Here is a 17,308-nt window from a genome sequence, read left to right on the forward strand (position 1 = left end):
TGTTTAATTTCATTTTGTTAGATTAGTTTCCCCCCCTCCCCCACTTCTCTATTAGCGCAGAAAATCAAGTCTTTGGGCTCAGTGAAAGCAAAATCACTTTCGGAGGCCCCATCGCTTTCAAATAAAGGTCCTTGGTTGATTATTGCACATAAAGGAAAGGTTAAAATCCTGGCAGGGACTTTTACGTTTAATAGTTAACTGCTTTATCAGATGGGAAACGGGCACCCAGCTGGCTGCCGAGCTACCTCTCCGTCACCAGGAATGAGAATATTTACATGTGGGTGGAGAACATCTGCCATCTTTGGAGGCCAGCTCTCTTTTAAAAACTCTTTTTAAAAAACTCTTTTAAAAGTGCCTTAACAACCCAAAAACGAAGGATTATCTTGCGTGGTTTTGCTGATAGGATTAATGAAAACTGTTGATTGGCAATCCTAGGGCAGAATTTGGGGGTGCACAGCCTTGCATCCCCTGGTGGAATCTCTCACCCAGCTGGGGGGGGGCAGGGAATAACACTGATTTTTCTGGGGAGTTTTAAATCAGAATATTGATTATAAATTAATAATTGAGAATAACAGAGTTGAAAAGGACTTTGAAGGTCTTCTCATCCAGGGGTCACCAAATTCATAATTTTAAACCCCATGGACCACTAATATGACTGGCTGGGTGGGCGTGGCTAAGTGGTCATGTGACTGGGCGGGTGTGGCCAACTTGCTGTCACTCATACTGCGTGGCGCCTTGCCAGCCCCTCCTTGCCAGCCCCCCCCGGGCTCCTTAGGGCCCCAACAGGAAGCTGTCGCAGGAGCTAAGCAGCCCCCAGGAGAAAGAGTTGGCAAAAGAGCTCAGTTCAAATTGGATCTGACCGAGAAGGAGGCTCAGCAGAAGCACCTCACTGAGGACTAGGAGCAAGGCCAGGTATCGGCGCCTGGAGGCTCAGCGGGCTGAGGTGGTCAGCCAGTTCGAAATCATGATGCAGTCCCACTGGAACGAGGCCCTCCGGCTCTTCTCCACCAGCGGTGCTTCCCTCCAGCCTTCGCCCAAAGCCCCCCACCAGGAGGCTGAAGCAGACCCCAACTCGGAATTTCTGCCCCCCTCCGACCTGCACAAAAAGACCCCCAAGGGGGAGACTCTCTGCAGCAACACAAGCATTCATTGCACGTATCCGTCCCAGGGGCCGTAGTTTGAGGACCCCGGATTTAGTGCAATATTAAAAAAAAATGCAAATAATTTTTTTGCGAACCACCAAAATTTTCTCGCAGACTACCAGTGGTCCACGGATCAGAAACCCTATACCATTTCTGACAGATGGCTGTCCAGTTTCTTCTTCAAATCCTCCAGGGATGGAGCAGCCACAACCTCTGGTGGCTAGCAGTTCCACTGGTGAATTGTCCTCACTCTCAGGAAGTTTCTCCTCAATTCCAAGTTGCTTCTCTCCTTGATTAATTCCCATCCGTTGCTTCCTGTGCTGCCTTCAGGGGCTTACAAATCCCTCCAGAAACCATTCCTATTCGGTGCTGATTTGTGTGTGTCTGTGTGTCTGTGTGTGTGTCCCCAACTCCAGGTGTTAGTTGTCACCTTTAAATCCCTTATAATTTGAGGGTTATTTGAAGGACCATTTCCCCCCAGTTACAACCTGGCGCCTGGTTTGATTGTCATCATGGGTGTGGAAGATTTTACTAGGGTAAAATTAAGATAAAAATTAAAATAAAGATTTACCTTGAGTGAATTGGGCGACCATATCAAGTTTCCTGTTAGGGATGCGGTGGCTTAGTGGCTAAGACGCTGAGCTTGCCTATCAGAAAGTTCGGCAGTTCGAATCCCAAGCGCCGCATAACGGAGTGAGCTCCCGTTGCTTGTCGAGAGAGCCGAGGTGGCTCAGTGGGTAGAGTGCAGTACTGCAGGCCACTTCAGCTGACTGCTAGTTCAGCAGTTCGGCTGTTCAAATCTCACCTGCTCAGGGTTGACTCAGCCTTCCATCCTTCCGAGGTGGGTAAAATGAGGATCCGGATTGTTGGGGGAGATATGCTGACTCTGTAAACCGCTTAGAGAGGGCTGAAAGCCCCATGAAGCGGTATATAAGTCTAACTGCTACTACTACTACTATTGTCCCAGCTTCTGCCAACCTAGCAGTTCGAAAGCACATTAAAAAATGCAAGTAGAAAAATAGGAAACACCTTTGGTGGGAAGGGAACAGCGTTCCATGCGCCTTCGGTGTTGAGTCACACCAGCCGCGTGACCACGGAGACGTCTTCGGACAGCGCAGGCTTAGAAACGGAGATGAGCACCGCCCCCTAGAGTCAGGAACGACTAGCACATATGAACGAGGGGAACCTTTACCTTATAAATTTTCTTAATTTATAATCGCTAAATTAACTCAGAACTTATGGCGTCATTGCAAGGCTCCATTTTTCCATGTTTATAATTCTCTTGAGTTTTACAACTTCAGCTATCTTAGTATAATGGCTGGGGAATTCTGGGAGTTGAAGTCCACCCAACTTAACACTTATTTGCATGCTGGCTGGGGAATTCTGGGAGTTGAAGTCCACACAACTTAACACTTATTTGCCTGCTGGCTGGGGAATTCTGGGAGTTGAAGCCCACACACCTTAACACTTATTTGCATGCTGGCTGGGGAATTCTGGGAGTTGAAGTCCACATACCTTAAAGTGCCTGAGGTTGAGAAACACTGCTCTAACTATTTGTTACTCCTTTAGTTAGCTTTATAAAGGCATTTTTGTGGGATTTTGATTTTACTTCCATACAGCTGCCCTTCTTCGTTATGCCTTTTAAAACGATGATTCCTTCCCTTTTTCACCATTCCTTCCTCTTCCTCCCATCTCATTTCAGCCCCGTGATGAATAAATTCTTCCCAACCAGCTTTCCCAGCAAACAGTATCAACTTCTTTTTACTCAAGGCTCCGGAGAAGCAAAAGAAGGTAAGTTTGATCCCTTCTACAGACAAAGCGTGGAGAATTTGTTTCCTCTGTGAATCTTGGTTTCCTGCTTCTTGTGTGTTCTGCTTGTGTGATGTTGTTTTATTTATTTTGCTTTTCTTTTTTCTTCTTTCGTTGTAAGCCGCCCGGAGTCCTCCAGGATTGGTCGGCCTATAAATTTAATAAATGAAATAAATGAAATGAAATGCTGTCAGCATCTTTCTTGGCTGTGTTGTTTTGCGGCCAATGAGTGAATTTAAAAGAACAGCAAAACTTTATTAGTTGCTATTTCTTTATCTATCTGTCCATCAATCTTGCCATCGATCTATCTAATCGATATCTATTTATCTATCTACATCTGTCTGTAATGTCTGTCTGTCTATTCATCCATCCATCCACCACCCATCCATATCTATCTATCTATCTATCTATCTATCTATCTATCTATCTATCTATCTATCTATCTATCTATCATCTATCTATCTATCTATCTATCTATCATCTATCTATCTATCTATCTATTTATCATCTATCTATCAATCTATCTATCATCTATCTATCAATCTATCTATCTATCATCTATCTATCTATCTATCTATATCTATCTATCTATCTATGATCTATTGTATCTGCTTACCTATCTACCTATTGTTTCCCTATCTACCTACTAATCTAAGCTACACTATATTGCCAAAAGTATTCGCTCACCCAGCCAAATAATCAGAATCAGGTGTTCCAATCACTTCAATACTTATAAATATATTTCAAATATAATAACGTCTTCCCCTCCCTCCCCCTCCTTTGTGGAAAAATCACCCCCTTCTTTTCAGATTGACGAGACCTGCAGTTTTCGCCTTGTTGATTGACAAGAGTGGCAGCTATTGGTGGGATTTGAGTAGGGGGCTCCCCTGGGCTCATGCCCAACTTCCTTTGACATCATTTGGCTGACATTTTCCCTTAGTTTCCTTAAGGATCCACTGGCTTCTGGTCTATCTCCCAAAGGGATCTTTGTAAACAAGATCCCCCATTTCTTTTGTCACCTTCCTTCGTCTTGAGGTAGGTCAGCTTCAGCATCGCCTCACGCAAGTGACCGTGAGCCGAGGTGGCACGGTAGTTAGGGTGCAGTACTGCAGGCTACTTCAGCTGACTGTTATCTGCAGTTCAGCGGTTCAAATCTCACCGGCTCAAGGTTGACTCAGCCTTCCATCCTTCCGAGGTGGGTGAAATGAGGACCCAGACTGTGGGGGCGATATGCTGACTCTGTAAAAACCGCTTAGAGAGGGCTGAAAGCCCTATGAAGAGGTATATAAGTCTAATTAATAAAATAGATAGATAGATAGATAGATAGATAGATAGATAGATAGATAGATAATAGATAGATAGATAGATAGATAGATAGATAGATAGATAGATAGATGATAGATAAATAAATAAATAAATAAATAAATAAATAAATAAATAAATGGCATGTTTTATGGTCTCGTTGCAGAGATTGTGAACTACGAGTTTGACACCAAGGATCTCGTCTGCCTGGTCGTCAGCAGCGTGGTGGGAGTCTGGTACCTGTTGAGGAAGGTAGGCCGACCTGCGGGCGAGGCAGGTGGGATGTCTAGTGTTTAATTATCAGGCCTTAATCAGGCCACACTTGGAATCCTGCATCCAATTTGGGTTGCCACGATGTAAAAAAAAGATGTTGAGACTCTAAAAAGAGTGCGGAGAAGCGCAACAAGCAGGATCAGGGGACTGGAGGCTCAAACATAAAAGTGTCAGGGTTCCAAATAGCATCCAGAATTAAATCAGAGTCCGAGGCAAAGGATTCCTCAAAAGTTCCAATTTATTAAGAGAGCCACGTTGGCACATCTGGGAAAACCCGAATCTGAAAGCTTCCCGGTTTTCCCCACCCTGTTGGAAGTTCAAGATCTTTCCCCCCCCACCCACAAGTCCATCCCATGGTCCAATCTCCCACTGCCACGCTGGCAGCTTCCACCCATCCCGTTCCGGTCAGGTGCAGAGATGCAAAGACTAAGGATGATGACCTTGGTTTTCTAGAAAGAATGTTGTTATGGCTGCATAGCATCTAACTCCATACAATCCTCCCCTCCCAGTTTCCCACAATAAAAAATGCATAGTGGAAGAATAGAAAGTGTGGCAGGCCAGAGACCCAAAAGGAAAGATGGCTGCAGGCCTGATATAAAGAACACTTGCAGGAATTAGGTATGTCTAGTTAGACATACCTAAATTCCTGCAATTGTTCTTTCTGTTTTAGCCTCCAACCATTCACCCTGACCAGGGTGACATGATAGCAGTCTTCCAGTATTTGAGGGGTTGCCCCAAAGAAGAGGGAGTCAAACTATTCTCCAAAGCACCTGAGGGCAGAACAAGAAGCAATGGGTGGAAACTAATCAAGGAGAGAAGCAACTTAGAACTGAGGAGAAACTTCCTGACAGTGAGAACAATGAATCAGTGGAACAGAAGTTGCCTCCAGAAGTCGTGAATGCCCCAACACTGGAAGTCTTTAAGAAGATGCTGGATAACCATTTGTCTGAAATGGTGTAGGGTTTCCTGCCTAGGCAGGGGGTTGGACTAGAAGACCTCCAAGGTCCCTTCCAACTTTTCTGTTATTCTGTAATTCCGCAAGGGTCTCCTGCTTGAGCAGGGGGTTGGACTAGAAGACCTCCAATGTCCCTTCCAAGTCTTGTTATTCTGTAATTCCGTAAGGGTCTCCTGCTTGAGCAGGGGGCTGGACTAGAAGACCTCCGAGGTCCCTTCTAACTCTTGTTATTCTGTAATTCTCTAAGGGTCTCCTGCTTGAGCAGGGGGTTGGACTAGAAGACCTCCAATGTCCCTTCCAAGTCTTGTTATTCTGTCATTCTGTAAGGGTCTCCTGCTTGAGCAGGGGGCTGGACTAGAAGACCTCCGAGGTCCCTTCTAACTCTTGTTATTCTGTAATTCTCTAAGGGTCTCCTGCTTGAGCAGGGGGTTGGACTAGAAGACCTCCAATGTCCCTTCCAAGTCTTGTTATTCTGTAATTCCGTAAGGGTCTCCTGCTTGAGCAGGGGGTTGGACTAGAGGACCTCCAGGTTCCCTTCCAACTCTGTTATTCCGTGGCTGGGCAGTTTGAGCAGGCCGCAGACGGGGGGATCTGCAGGACCAAAGGGCTGAGGGGGTGGGATGTGGGTGAGGGAAGCCTGATTCATGGCAGCTCTCCTCTTTTCTCCCAGCACTGGATTGCCAACAACCTCTTCGGCCTGGCCTTCTCTCTCAACGGGGTGGAGCTGCTGCACCTCAACAACGTCAGCACGGGCTGCATCCTCCTCGGAGGCCTCTTCATCTACGACGTCTTTTGGGTGAGCCCCTGGCCCTGCAGTTTCATTCCCAGGCTCAGGAGGTCCTCCGGACAGACAACAGTCTTCGTTCTTGGTTTATGAGCTTTTCGTCCCCGCCTTTTTAAAATAGTTTTTATAAGTAACTCGAGGTGCGGGAATGAATTTTCCTCACAACCGCTGGGCTGGGCTGGGAAAGAGGGGCTGGCTCAAAGTCACTGAGCCAACTTCCGTGCCTAAGGCAGGACTAGAACTCACCGTCTCCTGGTGATTGGCCCAAGGTCACCCAGATGGCTTTCGTGCGTAAGGCGGGACTAGAACTCACTGTCTCCTGGTGATTGGCCCAAGGTCACCCAGCCGGCTTTCATGCGTAAGGCGGGACTAGAATTCACTGTCTCCTGGTGATTGGCCCAGAGTCACCCAGCCGTTTTTCATGCGTAAGGCGGGACTAGAATTCACCATCTCCTGGTGATTGGCCCAGAGTCACCCAGATGGCTTTTGTGCCTAAGGCAGGACTAGAACTCCCCGTATCCTGGCGATTGGCCCAAAGTCACCCAGATGGCTTTCATGGCTAAGGCAGGACTAGAATTTACCGTCTCCTGGTGATTGGCCCAAAGTCACCCAGATGGCTTTCATGCCTAAGGCAGGACTAGAACTCACCGTCTCCTGGTGATTGGCCCAAGGTCACCCACATGGCTTTCGTTCCTAAGGCAGGACTAGAACTCCCCGTCTCCTGGTGATTGGCCCAAAGTCACCCAGATGGCTTTCATGCCTAAGTAGAACTTTCATGCAGAACTAGAACTCTCTGTCTCCTGGTGATTGGCCCAGAGTCACCCAGATGGCTTTCGTGCCTAACTAGAACTTTCACGCAGAACTAGAACTCTCTGTCTCCTGTGCGTTTTGCAGGAACGTCTCCTTAACCCAGCTCTTTGTAGGGGGGGAAATCAACTTCTCTGGGAAAAGAGGGTGGTGGATGAGACATTTGATGGTGGCCAGGGAGGACGAGTGGAATGGGAACGTGGGAACCACGAAGGGCGGTCGGAGTGTGAGGACCTCCACCCTTGTAGATCGGCGTAGCTCAACATCCGAGAAATCTGGACTCCAAAAAGCTCCCAAGTACGGTAGAAACAGACTTCCCTGCAGTCATGCTGCACCTGATGGATGGCCGCCTGCCTCTCGCTTCTCTTTAATTCTTTCATTTCCTCCCTCCCAAAGGTCTTCGGCACCAACGTGATGGTGACTGTGGCCAAGTCATTTGAAGCCCCCATCAAACGTGAGTAGATACGGAGCCCCCCACCCACCCACCAAACCTTTTACGGGTAGCTGACCCCGATTGAAGTTGGAAGCCCCTCCCCAATTGGGTGGGTCCCTTCAAGGTAACGGGGGAGTCCCCAACATACAGCCACTCACTTAGTGACGGAAGTCACAATGGCACCGAAAATAGGAAAATTAAATTATCGTTTTTCACGCTTAACGACCGTTGCAGCATCCCCCGTCGAGTGAGTGAGTTAGTTAGTTAAATAAGTAATGAGGAGGATTGTTATAGTATCAAACATTTAAGGTGTTAGGAATTAAGATAAGAATAGATTAAATAATGAATAGGGTGGTAAATTTTAATTGTTGGCACGAAATGTTTGTACACATTGACACACTGTTTAATGGATAATGGATTCCTTATATTAAAATAAAATAAATATGTATTATTTAAAAAAAGATAACAGGAGGTCCTCGGCATACGACCACTTGCTTAGTAACCGGTCACAATGGCACTAAAACACAGGGATTTAAATGACAGTTTTTCACGCTTAGCGACCGTTGCAGCATCCCCGCAGTCACATGATCCGAATTTGGCCGCTTGCCAACTGGCTCGTATTTATGACGGTCTCTGCAACCCTGGGGTCAAGTGATCCCCTTTAACTAACTTTAGGGATGAGCAAAGTCAATGGGGGGGGGAGCTGGATTCACTTAATGACAGGGTGGTTGGCTCAAGAGCTGCCGTGATTTGCTTAACAGCTTCAAAACCAGGTCGTAAAATACATTTAGGGGTCTTGGCGGGAATGTCAAGGGGTCACTAAGGGACTGGTCGTAAGTCGAGGACTACCTGGTCCTATTCCCTGAGACTTTAGAGGAAGGGTCTCCAACCTTGGCCCCTTTAAGGCTGGTGGACTTCAACTCCCAGAATTCCTCAGCCAGAAACCTTGGTCCCTTTAAGGCTGGTGGACTTCAACTCCCAGAATTCCCCAGGCAGGAATCTTGGCCCCTTTAAGGCTGGTGACTTCAACTCCCAGAATTCCTCAGCCAGCTTTGCTTGGTTGAGGAATTCTGGGAGTTGAAGTCCACCAGTCTTAAAGGGGCCAAGGTTGGTGACCCCTATTTTAGAGGCGAGGGGCTTTCACTTTTCTAAGGCTAAAAGACCCCTCCCAGCCCAGAACCAAATGTACTTTGATATCTTTTGTGCCAAAGTTGTGGGGGCTCCTTCTCCGCCTGAGATGGGCCCATTGTTTGAGTTTTTCCATTTGTCTTCCTCACAACCAGCTTCTCTTTCTTTCTCTCTTTCTCTTTCTCTCTCGGTTTCTTCCCCTGCAGTGGTTTTCCCTCAAGATCTGCTGGAGAAGGGCCTGGAAGCCGACAATTTTGCCATGCTGGGCTTGGGAGACATTGTGATTCCGGGTAAGGCAAAATCTATCAGGGTTGCTATAAATTTCTTTCTTTCTTTCTTTCTTTCTTTCTTTCTTTCTTTCTTTCTTTCTTTCTTTCTTTCTTTCTTTCTCTCTCTCTCCCTCCCTCCCTCTCCCTCCTTTCTTTCTTCCTTCCTTCCTTCCTTCCTTTCTTTCTTTCCCACAACACTTCTTCCTTACTTCCGCCTATTCCTTCTCTCCCACACTCACTCCTTCCTTCTTTCTCTCCCACATTTCCTTCCTTCCTTTCATCTCTCCTCCCTAACTCCTTCCCTCTTTCCTTTCTCTTTCTTTCTTTCATTTTTTCTTTCTCTTCTTTCCTTCCTTCTTTCTCTCCCACCACACTCCTTCCTTCCTTCCTTCCTTCCTTCCTTCTTCCATTCCTTCTCTCCCACACTCTCCTTCCTTCTTTCTCTCCTTCCTTCTTTCTCTCCCACCCTTCCTTCCTCTCTCCTTTCTTTCTTACCTTCTTTCTTCCTTTCTCTTTCTTTCATCTCTCCTTCCTCCTTTCTTTCTCTCTTTCTTCTTTCCTTCCTTCTTTCTCTGCCACCACAATTCTTCCTTCCTTCTTTCTCACCCAGCCTTCTTCCTTTACTTCTCTCCCACACTCACTCCTTCCTTCTTTCTCTCCCACACTTTCTTTTTCTTTCTTCCCTCCCTCATTCTTTCCTTCCTTTCTTCTTCCCTTTCCTTCCCTCTTTTCTATTTCTTCCTTCCTTCCTTCCCTCCCTCCTTCCTTCCTTTCTTCCCTCCCTCCCTCCCTCCTTCCTTCCTTCTGCAACCGTGAGCAGCCAAGTCAATGAGTAAGCCAGATTCAATTAACAACCACATTATTAACTTAGCAACTGTAGCGATTCGCTTAACGTCTGCGGCAGGAAAAGCCATAAATCGGGGCAAAACTCATTCGGCTTATCTTGCTTCACTCCATGGTGTTTGTAAGTCAAGGAGTGTCCGCATTTATAGTCACAAGGGGGCGCTGTGGGCCGGTTGCCACTGTTGGATTGAGACTGTGCAGCTGACATCCTAAAACTGGACTGAAAAATGTTAAGATTCATGGTGACTTTATCCAACTTCCTCTCCCTCCAGGTATCTTCATCGCTCTCCTCTTGCGCTTTGATATCAGGTAAATCCTTTGCCAATCGAAAACACACAAACCCCACACACACACACACACACACACACACACACACACACACACACACACACACACACACCTTTCCAGCATAAATAGGACAGAGAGCAGAAAAAGGTTGGGATGAGAGCAACTAGGAGGATGAGGGGACTGGAAGCTCAAACATACGATGGAAGGTTGCAGGAACTGGGCCTGGCTAGTCTAGGGAAGAGAAGGACCAGGGGAGACAGGAGAGCATCTTCCAATGTTTGAGGGGCTGCCCCAGAGAGGAGGAAGGGGGTCAAGCTATTCTCCAAGGCACCCGAAGGCCAGACAAGGAATAATGGATGGAAACTGACCAAGGAGAGATTCAACCTGGAAATAAGGAGGAATTTCCCGACAGTGAGAACCATCAACCCATGGAACAGAAGTTGCCTTCAGAAGTTGTGGGAGCTTCATCCCTGGAGGCTTTCAAGAAGAGACTGGAATGGTGTCAGAAATGGTGCAGGGTCTCCTGCTTGGGAGGGGGGGTTGGACTAGATGACCTATAAGGTCCCTTCCAACTCTGTTAATCTGAATCTATCTAAGATGATCAAAGGTCTGGATACTAAAACATATGATGAACGGTTGCAGGAACTGGGCCTGGCTGGTCTAGGGAAGAGAAGGACCAGGAGAGACATGATCGCATCTTCCAGTGTTTGAGGGGCAGCCCAAGAGAAGAAGGGGGTCAACCTATTCTCCAAAGCCCCTGAAGGGCAGACAGGGAAGAATGGATGGAAACTGAACCAGGAGAGATTCAACCTAGAAATAAGGAGAGATTTTCTCACAGTGAGAACCATCAACCCATGGAACAGAAGTTGCCTTCGGAAGTTGTGGGAGCTTCATCCCTGGAGGCTTTCCAGAAGAGACTGGACTGGCATCTGTTAGAGATGGTGTAGGGTCTGCTTGGACGGGGTTGGACTAGATGACCTACAGGGTCCCTTCCAACTTTGTTAATCTGAATCTATCTGAGATGATCAAAGGCCTGGAGACTAAAACATACGATGAACAGTCACAGGAACTGGGCCTGGCTAGTCTAGGGAAGAGAAGGACCAGGGGAGACAGGAGAGTATCTTCCAATATTTGAGGGGCTGCCACAGAGACGAGGGGGGGGGGGTCAAGCTATTTCCTAAAGCCCCCAAAGGCCAGAGAAGGAAGAATGGATGGAAACTGAGCAAGGAGAGATTCAACCTGGAAATAAGGAGGAACTTCCTAACAGTGAGGACAATTGCTCCAGAGGTTGTGGGTGCTTCATCACTGGAGGTTTTTAAGAAGAGATTTGCCTGAAATGGGTATAGGGTCCCCTGCTCGGGCAGGGGGTTGGACTAGAGGACCTCCAGGGTCCCTTCTCCCACTGTCATTCTTGTTGTTCCCTGGCCACCTTTTGCCCTTTGGGTCCTCAACCTGTGGCTTTGTATTGGGTTCTGGGCTGTCCTAACCCCCCCACCCCCCACCCCTTTGATTTTCTTGACAGCCTGAAGAAAAACACCCACACGTACTTCTACACCAGCTTCGTGGCCTACATTTTTGGACTCAGCGTGACCATCTTCATCATGCACGTCTTCAAACATGCTCAGGTGAGCTTGATGGACCGCTCCCACCCCACCCCCTCCCCCAGACCAGGCTGTAGGAGCTGCCCAGGTTTTTCAGGAACGAAACCAACCTTGGAAAGGACCGTGAGAAGACACAGATTTATTTATTTATTTATTTATTAGGCTTATATACCGCTTCATAGGGCTTTCAGCCCCTCTCTAAGCGGTTTACAGATTTTTTTTTAGCAAATTGAGTCAGCAACTTGCCCCCACAGTCTGGCTCCTCATTTTACCCACCTCGGAAGGATGGGAGGCTGAGTCAACCTTGAGCCGGTGAGATTTGAACCGCCGAACTGCAGATAACAGTCAGCTGAAGTGGCCTGCAGTACTGCACCCTAACCACTGCGCCACCTCGGCTCTATAATGCCATTAATGTGTCCCTTTAAGGCCGCAGTGGGGTTGGGAATCCTGGGAGTTGAAGTCCACAAGTCATAAAGAGAGTTACATTAGTAGACTAAAGAGAATTTGTTACGTAACTAATTAAGAAATAAAGAAGGCCACAGGTGGACGGTGAATGGCCCCTCCCAGAGGGAATAAAAGAGGAGCGAAAGGGGAGGGGAGTTTGCAGGAGACCATTAATTCGCTTAATTGGTTCGGGACTCTCCGAGGCTCCTGGCCAAGTTTTGCAGAGATCGGCCTGGCAGCTCTCCAAGCCAGATAAGGTCTGTGACCGTAAATCCTCCCTTGAAATGGTAGAAACAAATTGAAAGAAATGCTCTCTTATTTTTAAATTAAATTAGGGGGTGTATGCTGTTTATATCAATGGAGAAAATAAGGAAGGAAAATTTGGTGTAACTTTGAAGGGGCAACGGAAGATATCGTTTATGTATTAAGAAAAAAATAACTATAAAGATGGAAAATAGAGCCGAGGTGGCGCAGTGGTTAAATGCAGCACTGCAGGCTACTTCAGCTGACTGCAGTTCTGCAGTTCGGCGGTTCAAATCTCACCGGCTCAAGGTTGACTCAGCCTCCCATCCTTCCGAGGTGGGTAAAATGAGGACCCAGACTGTGGGGGGCAATATGCTGACTCTGTAAACCGCTTTACAGAACTGCAGTCAGCTGAAGTAGCCTGCAGTGCTGCATTTAACCACTGCGCCACCTCGGCTGTTTTGTCGGGACAAGGAGTTTGCTTCGTGCTCTGGGGAAGCCTCACTCAGAACAGGTGTATCTTGACAGGCTGGGCCTTGATTCCCTCTGCTCTGCCCCTCCCGCTCTGAAGTTTCCTCTTGGCCTTCTTTCCCCAGCCAGCTCTCTTGTACCTGGTCCCGGCGTGCATCGGCTTCCCTCTTCTGGTTGCCTTGGTCAAAGGAGAAGTGACCGACTTGTTCAGGTGAGTCCAATGTGTGTGGTGCAGGAAGTCCTCGACTTACGGACACAACAGAGCCCGGCATTTCTGCTGTAGGCATCAACGGCAGTCGTAAAGTCGAGGTAGCCATGTGACTGATGTGGTGATAAGGAAGCTTCTCCATTAATGGTTATAAGTTGGGATGGGCCTAATCCACGAGGCTGACCTGTTTTTATGACCATTAGGCGGGCGCTAAGGGAATGCAGTGTTTGTGGGTGCTGAGATGAGGATCCCCCTCCCCGGTAGTCTGCAGAAGGGGGTGGGCCGTCTCCCCTAGAGAGTAGCCTCCTCTGTGAGCGAGGGTCTCCCCCACAGGCTCAAAACCCAGATTACAGGTAGTCCTCGCCTTACGACCAGAATGGAGCCCAAAATCACATGACCTCGGGAGACTGCAACCGTCGTAAATGTGAACCAGTTGTCGAGCGTTGGGATTTTGATCACGTGACCATGGAGGAGGAGGAGGAGTGTGGGGTCTTTGGTGCTCTCTGAGCTTGGTGGTTTTCTTGCAGACGTTTCATAACCCAACTAGGGTACGTCATCAGTTCTAGGAAAGAGGAGGAAGAGGAGGAGGAGGAGGAAGACAGGAGAGGAAAGGGAGGGGGAAGGAGGAGGAGGACTGTGGGGTCCTTCGTGCTATCTGAGCTTGCAGGCAGGCATCTCATGGCCCATTTCTAAGAGTTATGGCACCTGTTGAGATACGTCCAGCAGGAAGGTTCTTCAGGACATTTCTGGACGTCCTTTGATGCTTGGTTTTTGGGAGTGGAGTAGTAAGTGGGAGACATTAGTCCCACAGGTGGAGCTTTCAGCCTTACCCTGAAATTCTCCACCTTCTGCTCCCGCCGGTCTCCTTTCTCCTGGGGGATTCTGGGAGTTGAAGTCCACCTCTCTTAAAAGTCTCCAAGATCGAGAAGCTCTTGAGCTAATAGAACCAGCCCAATAGGAGGGCCACCTTCAACCAGGGGACACCTCCTAGAAACCATATGGAGATGTCCACCTCTCTTAAAAGTCTCCAAGATTGAGAAGCTCTTGAGCTAATAGAACCAGCCCAATAGGAGGACCACCTTCAACCAGGGGACACCTCCTAGAAACCATATGGAGATGTCCACCTCTCTTAAAAGTCTCCAAGATTGAGAAGCTCTTGAGCTAATAGAACCGGCCCAATAGGAGGACCACCTTCAACCAGGGGACACCTCCTAGAAACCATATGGAGATGTCCACCTCTCTTAAAAGTCTCCAAGATTGAGAAGCTCTTGAGCTAATAGAGCCGGCCCAATAGGAGGACCACCTTCAACCAGGGGACACCTCCTAGAAACCATATGGAGATGTCCACCTCTCTTAAAAGTCTCCAAGATTGAGAAGCTCTTGAGCTAATAGAACCAGCCCAATAGGAGGGCCACCTTCAACCAGGGGACACCTCCTAGAAACCATATGGAGATGTCCACCTCTCTTAAAAGTCTCCAAGATTGAGAAGCTCTTGAGCTAATAGAACCGGCCCAATAGGAGGGCCACCTTCAACCAGGGGACACCTCCTAGAAACCATATGGAGATGTCCACCTCTCTTAAAAAGTCTCCAAGATTGAGAAGCTCTTGAGCTAATAGAACCGGCCCAATAGGAGGGCCACCTTCAACCAGGGGACACCTCCTAGAAACCATATGGAGATGTCCACCTCGTCGTCTTGCAACGTTATGGGTTTGGCTTGCCCATCAACTTCTGTTGACGGTGGCCTTTTATCTCCCCATCTACTCTGCACCATGGGATTTGTGGTGGCCTTCCATTCCAGGATTTCATCCTCCCAACTCTGCTTAGCTCTTCTTCCTAGGTGGGACACTTGCCCCGTCTTCTTCAAGCTTCTTCTGTGATTCTCTTCCCATGAGGGAAACCTGGAGGGGGGGTGTCACCAAGAGGGGCTTAAGATGGGACGGGGATCTGGCCCTGGGTTAGTCTGATAAGCTGCCTGGGGCCTTCAAGATATCTCAGTTTCCCTTCCTAGCGTGGGAGACTGAAGTTGGTCTTCTGACTTGGCTCCAGGAGTTGTGGGTGGCTCCATCCCCTGGAGGGTTTTAAGAAGAGATTGGACAGGCATTTGTCCAGAATGGGATGGGAGGTCTCCTGGATGAGCAGCAGGAGGATGGACTAGAAGACCTCCGAGGTCCCTTCCAACTCTGTTCTGGTCTCCAAACAATGGATGGGAACTAATCAAGGAGAGAAGCAAGCTGGCATTAAGGAGAAACCTCCTAACAGTGAGGACAATTAACCAGTGGAACGGCTTGCCACTAGAAGTTGCGGGGCCTCCATCACTGGAGGTTTTTAAGACAAGGCTGGACAGTCACTTGTCTGAAAGGGTCTCCTGTTTGAGCAAGGGGGCTGGGCTAGAAGACCTCCAAGATCCATTCCATTCAGTATGTCCCGTTCCATATTTCATTTTATTTTCTATTTTATTTTATTCTGTGTTCTATTCCATTCCTTTCCATATGTTCCATTCCGTATTTTGTATTCCATTCCATTCTGTTCCATTCCATATGTTCCATTCTGTATTTTATTTTATTCTATATTCTATTCCATTCCTTTCCATATGTTCCATTCCGTATTTTGTATTCCATTCTATTTCATTCCTTTCCATATGTTCCATCCCATATTTTGTATTTCATTCCATTCTATTCTATTCCATATGTTCCTTTCCGTATTTTATTTTATTCTATATTCTATTCTATTCCATTCCTTCCCATATGTTCCATTCCGTATTTTGTATTCCATTCCATGTGTTCTGTTCTGTGTTTTATTTTCTATTCTATTCCATTCTTTTCCATATGTTCCATCCCGTATTTTGTATTCTATTCTATTTCACATAAACCACATATAGGTTTATATAGGTTTTATTTGCATTTGTAGGCCGCCCTTTTCCCTGAGGGGACTCAGGGCGGCTCACAGAAAACCAGGGAAGGGGGAAATACAACATTGAGACAACAACACATAATAAAATAATGAGCAACATGCATACAACATTCGGGAGGGGAACTATCCTTGTCCCCAGGCCTGACGGGCGAGCCAGTTCTTCAAGGCAGTGCGGAAGGCCTGGACGGTGGAGAGGGTACGAATCTCCACGGGGAGCTCGTTCCAAAGGGCCGGGGCTACTGCTGAGAAGGCCCTCCTCCTTGTGGTTGCCAGCCGACACTGGCTGGCCGATGGAATGCGGGGGAGGCCTAATCTATGAGATCTTATAGGTCGCAGGGAGGTAATTGGCAGAAGGCGGTCTCTCAAGTATCCAGATCCACTGCCATGTAGGGCTTTATGGGTGATCAATAGCACCTTGAAGCGCATCTGGAGATCGACAGGTAGCCAGCGCAGCTCGCGGAGGATAGGTGTAATGCGGGTGAATCGGGGTGCACCCGCAATCACTCGCGCGGCTGCGTTCTGTACTAGCTGAAGTCGCCGGATGCTCCTCAAGGGCAGCCCCATGTAGAGCACGTTGCAGTATTCCAGCCTAGAGGTCACAAGGGCCCGAGTGACTGTTGTGAGGGCCTCCCGATTCAGGTAGGGTCGCAACTGGCGCACCAGGCGTACCTGGGCGAATGCCCCCCTGGTCATAGCCGCTATATGATGGTCGAATGACAGCTGTGGATCCAGGAGGACTCCCAAGTTGCGGACCCTCTCTGAGGGGTGTAAAATTTGACCCCCCAGCCTGAGTGTTGGATTATTGGCCAAATCTTTGGGAGGAAAACACAACAGCCACTCGGTCTTTTCTGGGTTGAGCACAAGCTTGTTAACCCTCATCCAGTCCATGACGGCTTCAAGCCCCCGGTCCATCACGTCAACCGCTTCATTGATTTGGCACGGGGCGGACAGATACAATTGAGTATCGTCCGCATATTGATGGTATCTGATCCCGTGCCTACGGATGATCGCTCCCAGCGGTTTCATGTAGATGTTAAATAGTAGGGGGGATAAGACCGAACCCTGCGGCACCCCATATTTTAGGGGCCTTGGGGACGATCTCTGCCCTCCCACTAACACCGACTGCGACCTGTCCGAGAGGTAGGAGGAGAACCACCGTAACACGGTGCCCCCCACTCCCACCTCCCGCAGTCGTCGCAGAAGGATACCATGGTCGATGGTATCGAAAGCCGCTGAGAGGTCAAGGAGGACCAGGATGGAGGGATGTCCTTCATCTCTGGCTCTCCAAAGATCATCCATCAATGCGACCAAAGCGGTTTCTGTGCTGTAACCGGGTCTGAAGCCTGACTGGAAGGGGTCTAGATAGTCTGCTTCCTCCAAGGACCGTTGGAGCTGGA

The 17,308-nt window shown here is 48.1% G+C and overlaps 1 protein-coding gene across 2 annotated transcripts in view; it reads left to right on the forward strand.

Annotated features, from left to right (window-relative positions):
* HM13 (histocompatibility minor 13) overlaps positions 1-17,308 on the forward strand; it is a 43,452-nt gene that overhangs the window by 17,397 nt on the left and 8,747 nt on the right. For both annotated transcript variants that reach the window (XM_032218800.1, XM_032218801.1), the window contains 8 exons: positions 2,845-2,933; positions 4,420-4,505; positions 6,152-6,277; positions 7,469-7,526; positions 8,840-8,923; positions 10,018-10,054; positions 11,556-11,658; positions 12,918-13,003. In XM_032218800.1, the coding sequence (XP_032074691.1) occupies positions 2,845-2,933; positions 4,420-4,505; positions 6,152-6,277; positions 7,469-7,526; positions 8,840-8,923; positions 10,018-10,054; positions 11,556-11,658; positions 12,918-13,003 (669 nt within the window). The remainder of the gene's footprint in view (positions 1-2,844; positions 2,934-4,419; positions 4,506-6,151; positions 6,278-7,468; positions 7,527-8,839; positions 8,924-10,017; positions 10,055-11,555; positions 11,659-12,917; positions 13,004-17,308) is intronic.

The sequence above is a fragment of the Thamnophis elegans genome, chromosome 5 (genome assembly GCF_009769535.1).
Source record: "Thamnophis elegans isolate rThaEle1 chromosome 5, rThaEle1.pri, whole genome shotgun sequence".
Taxonomy (NCBI): domain Eukaryota; kingdom Metazoa; phylum Chordata; class Lepidosauria; order Squamata; family Colubridae; genus Thamnophis; species Thamnophis elegans.